At 35.9% G+C, this 11,236-nt stretch overlaps 2 protein-coding genes across 2 annotated transcripts in view; one reads left to right on the top strand and one right to left on the bottom strand.

The window, feature by feature from the left end:
* The window catches only part of LOC111053690 (probable G-protein coupled receptor CG31760), a 463,503-nt gene that overhangs the window by 194,469 nt on the left and 257,798 nt on the right, over nt 1-11,236 (top strand).
* Nucleotides 3,436-4,041, bottom strand: LOC120349758 (protein dj-1beta-like). Its single transcript, XM_039420329.1, is given in 3 exon segments — nt 3,436-3,634; nt 3,636-3,834; nt 3,837-4,041. Coding segments are annotated over 3 exon segments (531 nt in total). The 5' UTR covers nt 3,985-4,041; the 3' UTR covers nt 3,436-3,450.

An 11,236-nucleotide genomic window follows, 5' to 3' on the forward strand; every position in this document is an offset into this window, starting at 1 on the left:
TTGTCTTTACTTCTGCTGAATAGACTATTTGAAATCGGTTTGGTCTTGAAAGCAACATGAAATCCATTCCTCTTCAATCCCCTACCTATTCTATCAGATACAAGGTCTAAATATGGGATTGTTATCCAAGTCTTCTCCTCACAGTTTGAGCCAACAAAGCTAGAATTGATTAAAATTTTTCTATCAATTTTACTCAATAATCTGTCCACCATACTTTCTTCATACCCATTTGTGACAGCTATCTGTTTAGTTTTAGTGATCTCAATATCAAAATCATGATGGCTCATAGGTATTGTTAGTGCTCTATAGACCATACTATTGAAAGCAGCAAGTTTGTGAGAAATAGGATAACAAGAATGGAGAGGAATGATAACATCAGTATGGGTTGGTTTTCTGAAAATAGAAAACTTGTGAAAACCAGTGCTATGATTTATTCTTAAATCTAGAAAATTCAATACACAATCCTGTTCTACCTCTAATTATTCGAAACCGGTCTTTCTAATTATCAATAAATCAGTGGTTTTTTGACAATTTCTTAGTCTTTTTTCATTCAACTTCTATTAGAGGTGGTAATGATATAACCCGATAAAATTGAAAGTTGGAAATAAAGTCTAGAATTTACTTTCTATAAAAAGTAGGTAGATCATGAGTATTCCTATAGCTTCCACATAAGATTTTACATTATTAGCACTGAGAGAATTCCATCAATAACATTGCATATTAAGAATTTCCCAATTAAATTGAGAGTTGAAGAAAGATTCTAGAATTTCCTTCCTATAGGATGTAAGCTGGTCAGAAGTATTCAGAAAACTCTCACGGGAGAGGAATAGTACAAGCTGGGCTTAGTTCTTCTCTCTCAGATTAAAATATATACTGTACTAGCAGGTAATTCGTGCTCCACAAGGGTCCATTTGGAAACTTGACAAACTGAAACCTAGCCTACAGAAATATTTTAGAATTCAAAATAGGCCTATAAAACAATCCTTGGTAAATGAAGAGTCTATATTCAAAATTTCAAATTAATCAATCCAGTAGTTCAGACTTGATGATGGGTCATACGTGAATTTCTAATCCAGTAGTGTATGAGCCAGCTCATTTCTATATAGCATAATATGAGATTATTAAAATTGTATTGATGAATAATTGATGCTGTTCTTGAGTAATTCTCGAGGATTATATTCTTCTCAAGGAAAGCTTAGTTTTCCTTCTCCACATTATGATATAAATATGATCATGAATCATTGTTATAATGGTATCAATAAATGAATGATAGATAGTGTTTATGAGTAGTTTCTCAAGTGAAAAATTCACTCTATTTTTCATCCTACGCTCATTTACACATAATTTCTTCTCCACATTCTTTATTTTTGCTCTCTAAAGAAGATGTGTGTCTTACACATAATCTGTTGGACGTAATTACTATTAAAATCTCTATATATAAAAGCGAAATGGCACTCACTCACTGATTGACTGACTGACTGACTCACTCACTCCTCGCAGAACTAAAAATCTACCGGACCAAAAACGTTCAAATTTGGTAGGTATGTTCAGTTGGCCCTTTAGAGGCGCACTAAGAAATCTTTTGGCAATATTTCAACTCTAAGGGTTGTTTTTAAGGGTTTAAAGTTCCTCTTTTAGCATGTATATTCTTCTTCTCCCAATCTCTTATTTATAATTATTGAAATTTCCATATCATATGTTACTATAGAACTATAATCTAGATAGAGTACCTCTTCGAAACAGTTGTTAACTGGCAACTAAATTAATAATTTTGTCAGGTTGGCATTAAGTTGAGTTGACTTTGTTAGGTTGGCACCAGTTGAAGATTTAAATGTATTTATCGCGGAAAATTGATTGGGCACTGCTACTTCAATCCTGGGAATATTATACTACTGGCCGTCAGGCTCGCTTCGTTCGCCATATCCGTTTAGCCAGACGTTTAGTCTGAACCCCGACTAGATTGTCCTAACATATGATAAAAATACTTAAATGAAAAATGCAGGCGAGCGAAGCGAGCCTGCTGATCTCATTCTTGGACGATCCAGTCGGGGGTCCAGGGGGGCGGAGCCCCCTGGCTAGACGGATATGGCGAGCGAAGCGAGCCTGACGGCTAGTAATGATATAAATATCATCATAGATCATTGTTATAAAGATATTAATAATGAATTATAGATAGTGTTTATGAGTAGTTTCGCAAAGGAAAATTTCACTTTATTTTTTCCCTATAAAGAAGTTCGTGACTTACACATAGCCTTTTGACCCCGTTAACCATAAAATTTTTCCATAAATTCATCATAAATGAATGATGGAAGTTGGTGTTTTTGAGTAGTTTCTCAAGTGAAAACCCCCACTTTATTTTCCATCCTACGCACATTTACACATCATTCCTTCTCCACGGCTATTATTTTTTCGCCTCAGCGGAATGGTATGTCAGTTGGCACCTTGAGATTACAACTTGAATATTTCATGCGGTCGGGGACTTGTTTTCCGGAAGAGAGGATTTTCGCTGAGGAGAATGCATTCTGTATTATTTTCCACTTTCGATTTGCGTTCTCTGGCTGTCTTTTTTCCTGGTAGGAGGAGATTTCAAGAAGAAAATGTTCGCGATTCACTTCCTAAGATGTTGAAGATGTCTCGGAAAGGATCATTATTTGCTCTCCCACCTAGAATTCTTTATTGATTCATACGTCAATTACATCATCAAAAATGATAGGCTTGAGTTAACGAAAAATGAGCTTGAAATTTGGAACATAAACGTCCTATCAGAGAAATCTCCTATAATTAATTCTGTTAATGCTATTATTAATTCTGTGGTCCTATACACAGGTATGTTTTTATTCATCTTTTTTCCTGTTTTATCTCAAAAAGGGAAAAGTATGCAACCCGCCCAACAGGGAGGTCTGTGATACCATAGAGAAACAATAGCGTATGTAGATATCCCATGGTATGGGGAATTTATGTCGCAACTTTTACTGTTATCTCAAGCCGATTACTTTCGATTATTGTCAATTTCCACTGTTTTGTTGGGGTGAGAGTGTATGAACGGCACAATTTGAGAGACTACCAGCGTCACACAGCTGCATGGAAAAGAACTACGTGAACTATCGGCTTGGGATAACAGTAAAAGCTGCGACATAAACGCCCTATACCATGAGATATCTACTTACGCTATTGTTTCTCTATGCTAAAACTAAGTCAACACTGTTCCTGGAATGAAAAATTCTACAAGATTGAATAAATCTATTTTCAGCTGCAATCAAGTAACGCTAGAAAATTGTAATACATGGAACTAGAAAATTGAGATGATTACCTTGACATCTATTCATCTATTCATTCTCACTAGAGCTATAGAATATTGGTTTTATTAGAATTACTTCCAAAATTGAATATTTAGTTCACGTACATCTATTCCAGAAATCTTAAAATGAACGTTCATTTATTATTTTTTCATCAGACATATTTGTAAAGCATTTCTTCAGCAACTTTCTTTGCAGTAGGCTTTCCCAGCAATTTGGCAACAACTGCCAGAGCAAAGTCATAAGCTGTTCCAGGTCCTTGACTAGTGATGATATTTCCGTCTTCAGCAACTATTTCATTCACAAAAGAATATTTATCCTTATTGAGTTCATCTTTACTGAGCCAACATCGAAGGTTGAAAGCACTATGGAGCAGCACATATGGCAGCAATCAAACGGCCAGATTTCTCTTGTTCCTTTAGAATATCTCCTACAGCTGGGGCCTTGCTCAATGCCTTATAAGCAGGACCTCCAGGCAGGACCACAGCATCGAAACATTTACCAGCAATGCTTTTCAGTACTGTGTCTGGAACAACCTTGTGCCTGTCTTCAATTTTACAGAGTCTGCATTTTCCAAGCTGACAATTGATACATCAATTTCTGCTCGCCTCAAAACATCAACTGAGACTGCAAATTCCATATCTTCTGTACCTTCAGCAATAATAACTGCAGCAGATTTCTTTGCCATATTATTAAAATAAGTTGAAAATTCTACAGAGGTTAACCTAGAGAGAGAAGTCGACAATCTTTGGATTTTGAACATGATCATGATCTTGATAATGATACGATAGAGAAACGATAGACTTTATAGTTCTGGTAAGAATAAATAGATTAGAACCCGCTGGTTCTTGCAATTAGTAGCATTATGGACTCTGATTCGTAAATAGGGTAGTCAATGAAAATCTCCAATTAGTGTGCTCTGTGGACAGACTAGAACCAGTTTTATTTCATGAGTGCCATTCGAAAAAGACACAAAGATAGGGCTCTAATCTGGAGAGCAGATTATTTTGGATTGGGGAGGTTATGAGTATCGTTGCCTAAGCCATTTGTAGTGGACAGGGCTTTCGGGGCTTGGGCTTGTTGCAAATGGGAGTGAGTTTAACAAAGGGCTTTTTCCAGAGCTCATCTTTTGTCGACTCGGAAGATCAATGTGGAATCGTATGTTTCCAGCTCTCCATCTGCTTCAATGCGTTTCATCTCTTTGTCCCAGTATTCACAAAAAGGATACATACGAACCAATTGGGTTGAGTTACAGCATTTGACCTAGCCAATGGATTGTCGCTTCATCTCTCTTTTTATTCCATTGATGCACGCTTTCTCTCTTTTTCTATTGCATTGACCTAGCCAATAGATGCCGCTTTTTCTGTACATCTATCTCTTTCTTCTGCATTGACATCGTCCAATCATTCAATGGGTTTCCATATTATCGTAATCCTGTCTAAAATACTGCTTTGTTGAGATTTGGCAAAAGCGATGTCCGCTGCAGAAAGGAGAGTGTTCTAATTGATGAGTTTTGTGACTCTATATTATAACGACAAAAATCCTAACCATAAATGCAAGTTTGAATGAGGAACTTCTCCCATATCTATGTTCAATATGGATCTAATTGATTGTTTTCTAGTTTGATACTTGATTTCCAGATGTCAATATATTGAAATTCCAACCATAAATGAAAGTTTATATGAGGAACAACCTACATATGTTCAAAATCTGGTGTGGCGCACGCACACAACTTTCCTTGCCGTTATGAAAATTGATCACCTGACGCTAGTGCTCCCGCGCATATCAAGTCTACTATTCAAAGATCTGAGTCAGGTGGTGACAGGACAATAACGCTGGAGACACGCGAGGTCTGCTATCTCTTCATAGTGAATGATTCAATAGAATCAAAATTTGCCAATAGTTTGCAATTGAACAATCATATTATTTTCTCGAATTTCAAGCTTATTTTCAATTTTAGGTGAAAATGTTACTGAGCATCAATTGTAGAGATTTCCATGCTGAATCTTTACCACTTGAAATTTTTTGTTCAAATTGTATCTGGAGCCTGATAATTGGGAATCTAAAATCAAACTTTGCATAGTTGGGACGGAGCTCCTGAAATTTTTACAGATATGTGACTAGTGGCAGTTGATAGAGCTTATCAATGACTATTTAGGTATAAATTTGATCAAAATCGTTAGAGCCGTTTTCGAGGAAATCGCAAAAAACCCTGTTTTTGACAACATTTTCGCCATTTTAGCCGTCATCTTATATTGCATTTGATCGGAAATTGTTCGTGTCGGATCCTTATAGGGGAAGGACCTTAAGTTCCAAACTTCAAGTCATTCCGTTGATTGGGAGATGAGATACCGTGTACATAGACGCACATACACTCATATACACACACACACACACACACACACACACACAAACATACACACACACGCACACACACACACACACACCACACACACACACACCACACACACACACACAGACCAATACCCAAAAACCAGTTTTTGGACTCAGGGGACCTTGAAACGTATAGAAATTTAGAAATTGGGGTACCTTAATTTTTTTCGGAAAGCAATACTTTCCTTACCTATGGTAATAGGGCAAGGGAAGTAAAAATGGATCTGATTGACTGTTTCCTAGTTTGATACTTCATTTCTAGATGTCAAATATTAAAATCCCAACCATAAATCAAAGTTATATGAGGAACCACCCCATTTCCATGTTCAACATGGATCTGATTGACCGTTTTCTAGTTTAATACTCCATTTCCAGAATGATGTCAAATATATTACCAACAATAGGCAATCAAAGAAAAAGCAAGGGGAGGCTAACGTTATAATGGCAGTGGAGAAAGATTGTACAACAGCGTTGCTGATTCTCTGCCTTGCCACTGCCTTCATAGAAGATATCCGATACCGGTATACAGAGTTGGTGACAAGTTTTTCACATTTTTTTATATATCTGATGTAATCAATACTCGTAACTAACTTTTCTTTAATAAGGTGAATATTAATAATTAATATTAGTAGTACTAATTATTAGTAGGTATCATTGTAGTTGTTCTTTTTTGTCTCCTTCTCAACTTATTTGAACTAAAAAGAACTTTGATTCTCAGTTTCAGTTAAACTTTGAGTTCTCAGTGTGGGAATAGACCAAGACATTATTGAATTCTCCAACTTGTTGCCTGAATTGAAGAAATTTTCGTGTACTTCCCAAATACAGTTTCGATCAAATCAACATCAAGTTTCGCTTGGTAAAATGTGGTTCATTTTGAGTTTAAAACACTAGCTGACAGAATTGAGTTCTAGTCCTTGAGCCGTCCTTAGAAAAGTTTTTTTGAGTTTTGTCGATGGTGTGAAAATGAAAACGTCATCATTACCTGAATGGAGAAGTTGGAGGTCACAACTCATTGATCCATAAGGGTTGATGACGATAATGAGAGTTCATTGTTATAATTGCCGTGGAGAAAGATATAAGAACAGTGTTGCCGATTATTCATCTTGTCACTGCTTTCTATAAATGATAGCTGATACCGGGTATGAAGTAGTTGGAGGTCATAATTAAATGATTCATAAGTGTTCAGTAGAACAGCCGATTCTCTGCCTCGCCATTGCCTTCAATGAAGGATACTGCTGATACCGCAGTATTCATCTGATTTGAGTGAATTCTTCATTGAATATTATATTCTATTCGACAATAAATAATATTTCCCAATTATTTGATAATACATATCCTTAGATACGAATCATAAATAAACATATCCTTAAATATTAGGTTCATGAACATACTTCTACATTGTTGTAGAACGATCTAGCAACGTTTTGTTTGGCAAAGGTTACAATCAAGCTCACTAACAATATTATATTCTACTCGACAATGAATAATTTTCTCCAATGATTTGATAATACATTTCCATCAATAATATTAGATATTATGTTAATAACAATACTTGTAAATTGTTGGAGAACGATCTAGCAACGTTTTCTTCTAGCAAAGGTTACCCCCATCTGATTTGTCGAATGGTAGACAAGGATAGCAACACCACTGACAATCAATAGTGCCATTATATGGTAGTGGCACTATGGTAGATGGCTCTCGAGAAAACTAAAGAGTTTTCTCATTTGTGATTTGTAAGTGTTGATGAAAACGAAGACGTCATCAATACTTGATTGAAATGGAACATTATTATATTTTATTCGTCAATAATAATATTTTCCAATGATTGATACTACATTTCCTTAGATAAGATTGTATATTTGTATTTATGATACTTCTACATTGTTGAAGAACGATCTAGCAACGTTTTGTTCTAGAAAAGGTTATCCCTATCGGCTTTGTCGAATGGTAGACAAGGATAGCAACACAATACCAATCGAATAGTGCCATTATAACGTAGACCTCACTATGGTAAATGGCTCTCAGAAGAACTGAAGATTTTTCTTATTTGTGATTTGTAAGTGTTGATGAAAATGAAGAGGTCATCAATACTTGAACGGGGTCACAACTAGATGATTTATAAGTGTTGATGAAACCCTGGTGTTGATGAAAATAAATACGTCATCAATACTTGAATGAGTCAAAACTTGATGATTAATAAGTGTTGATGAAACCCTGGTGTTGATGAAAATGAAGACGTCATCAATACTTGAACGAGGTCACAACTTGATGATTTATGTGTTGTGTTGATGAAACCCTGGGTTGATGAAAATGAAGACGTCATCAATACTTGAACGAGGTCACAACTTGATGATTTATGTGTTGTGTTGATGAAACCCTGGTGTTGATGAAAATGAAGACGTCATCAATACTTGAACGAGGTCACAACTTGATTATTTATGTGTTGTGTTGACGAAACCCTGGTGTTGATGAAAATGAAGACGTCATCAATACCTGAATGGAAAATTGGATGTCACAACTCATTGATCCATAAGGGTTGATGATAATATGAGAGTTTATTGTTATAATGGCTGTGGAGAAAGATATTAGAACAGTGTTGCCAATTATTCATCTTGTCACTGCTTTCTATAAATGATAGCTGCTACCGGGTATGAAGTAGTTGGAGGTCATAATTCAATGATTTATGAGTGTTCAGTAGAACAACCGATTTTCTGCCTTGCCATTGCCTTCAATGAAGCATACTGCTGATACCGCAGTATTCATTTGATTGAGTTCATTCTTGATTGAATTGAACAACATTATATTCTATTCGACAATAAATAATATTTCCCATTATTTGACAATACATTATCCTTAGATACGAATCATAAATATACATATCCTTAACTATTAGGTTCATAACAATACTTCTACATTGTTGAAGAACGATCTAGCAACGTTTTGTTTGGCAAAGGTTACCATCGAAGCTAACTAACAATATTATATTCTATTCGACAATGAATAATTCTCCACAATGATCTTATAATACATTTCCATCAATAATATTAGATATTATGTTGATAACAATACTTGTAAATTGTTGGAGAACGATCTAGCAACGTTTTGTTCTAGAAAAGGTTACCCCCATCTGATTTGTCGAATGGTAGACAAGGATAGCAACACCACTGCCAATCAAATAGTGCCATTATATGGTAGTGGCACTATGGTAGATAGCTCTTGAAAGAACTAAAGAGTTTTCTTGTTTGTGATTTGTAAGTGTTGATGAAAACGAAGACGTCATCAATACTTGATTGAAATGAAACATTTATATATTTTATTCGTCAAAAAATAATATTTTCCAATGATTTGATACTACATTTCCTCAGATAGGATTGAATATTTTGTTAATTTATGATACTTCTACATTGTTGAAGAACGATCTAGCAACGTTTTGTTCTAGAAAAGGTTATCCCTATCGGCTTTGTCGAATGGTAGACAAGGATAGCAACACCAATACCAATCGAATAGTGCCATTATAACGTAGACCTCACTATGGTAGATGGCTCTCGAGAAAACTAAAGAGTTTTCTCATTTGTGATTTGTAAGTGTTGATGAAAACGATGACGTCATCAATACTTGATTGAGATGAAACATTTATATATTTTATTCGTCAATAATAATATTTTCCAATGATTTGATACTACATTTCCTTAGATAAGATTGTATTTTTGTTAATTTATGATACTTCTACATTGTTGAAGAACGATCTAGCAACGTTTTGTTCTAGAAAAGGTTATCCCTATCGGCTTTGTCGAATGGTAGACAAGGATAGCTACACCAATGCCAATCAAATAGTGCCATTATAACGTAGACCTCACTATGGTAGATGGCTCTCAGAAGAACTGAAGATTTTTTCATTTGTGATTTGTGAGTGTTGATGAAAATGAAGACGTCATCAATACTTGAACGGGGTCACAACTTGATGATTTATAAGTGTTGATGAAACCCTGGTGTTGATGGAAATAAATACGTCATCAATACTTGAATGGAGTCAAAACTTGATGATTTATGTGTTGTGTGACGAAACCCTGTTGTTGATGAAAATGAGACGTCATCAATACTTGAACGGGGTCACAACTTGATGATTTATGTGTTGTGTGATGAAACCCTGGTGTTGATGAAAATGAAGACGTCATCAATACTTGAACGGGGTCACAACTTGATGATTTATGTGTTGTGTTGATGAAACCTGGTGTTGATGAAAATGAAGACGTCATCATACTTGAACGAGGTCACAACTTGGTGATTTATGTGTTGTGTGATGAAACCCTGGTGTTGATGAAAATGAAGACGTCATCAACACTTGAACGAGGTCACAACTTGGTGATTTATGTGTTGTGTGATGAAACCCTGGTGTGATGAAAATGAAGACGTCACCAATACTTGAACGAGTCACAACTTGATGATTATGTGTTGTGTTGATGAAACCTGGTGTTGATGAAAATGAAGACGTCATCAACACTTGAACGAGGTCACAACTTGATTATTTATGTGTTGTGTTGATGAGACCCTGGTGTTGATGAAAATGAAGACGTCATCAATACTCAAACGAGGTCACAACTTGGTGATTTATGTGTTGTGTGACGAAACCCTGTTGTTGATGAAAATGAAGACGTCATCAATACTCAAACGAGGTCACAACTTGATTATTTATGTGTTGTGTTGACGAAACTCTGGTGTTGATGAAAATGAAGACGTCATCAATACTGAACGAGGTCACAACTTGATGATTTATGTGTGTGTTGATGAAACCCTGGTGTTGATGAAAATGAAGACGTCATCAATACTTGAACGAGGTCACAACTTGATGATTTATGTGTTGTGTTGACGAAACCCTGTTGTTGATGAAAATGAAGACGTCATCAATACTTGACGAGGTCACAACTTGATGATGTATGTGTTGTGTTGATGAGACCCTGGTGTTGATGAAAATGAAGACGTCATCATACTTGAACGAGGTCACACTTGATGATTTATGTGTTGTGTTGACGAAACCCTGTTGTTGATGAAAATGAAGACGTCATCATACTTGAACGAGGTCACAACTTGATGATGTATGTGTTGTGTTGATGAGACCCTGGTGTTGATGAAAATGAAGACGTCATCAATACTTGAACGAGGTCACAACTTGATGATTATGTGTTGTGTTGATGAAACCCTGGTGTTGATGAAAATGAAGACGTCATCAATACTTGAACGAGGTCACAACTGGTGATTTATGTGTTGTGTTGATGAGACCCTGGTGTTGATGAAAATGAAGACGTCATCAATACTCAACGAGGTCACAACTTGATGATTTATGTGTTGTGTTGATGAACCCTGGTGTTGATGAAAATGAAGACGTCATCAATACTTGAACGGGGTCACAACTTGATTATTTATGTGTTGTGTTGACGAAACCCTGGTGTTGATGAAAATGAAGACGTCATCAATACTCAAACGAGGTCACAACTTGATGATTTATGTGTTGTGTTGATGAACCCTGGTGTTGATGAAAAATGAAGACG

The sequence above is a fragment of the Nilaparvata lugens genome, chromosome 2 (genome assembly GCF_014356525.2).
Source record: "Nilaparvata lugens isolate BPH chromosome 2, ASM1435652v1, whole genome shotgun sequence".
NCBI classification, from domain to species: Eukaryota; Metazoa; Arthropoda; class Insecta; order Hemiptera; family Delphacidae; genus Nilaparvata; species Nilaparvata lugens.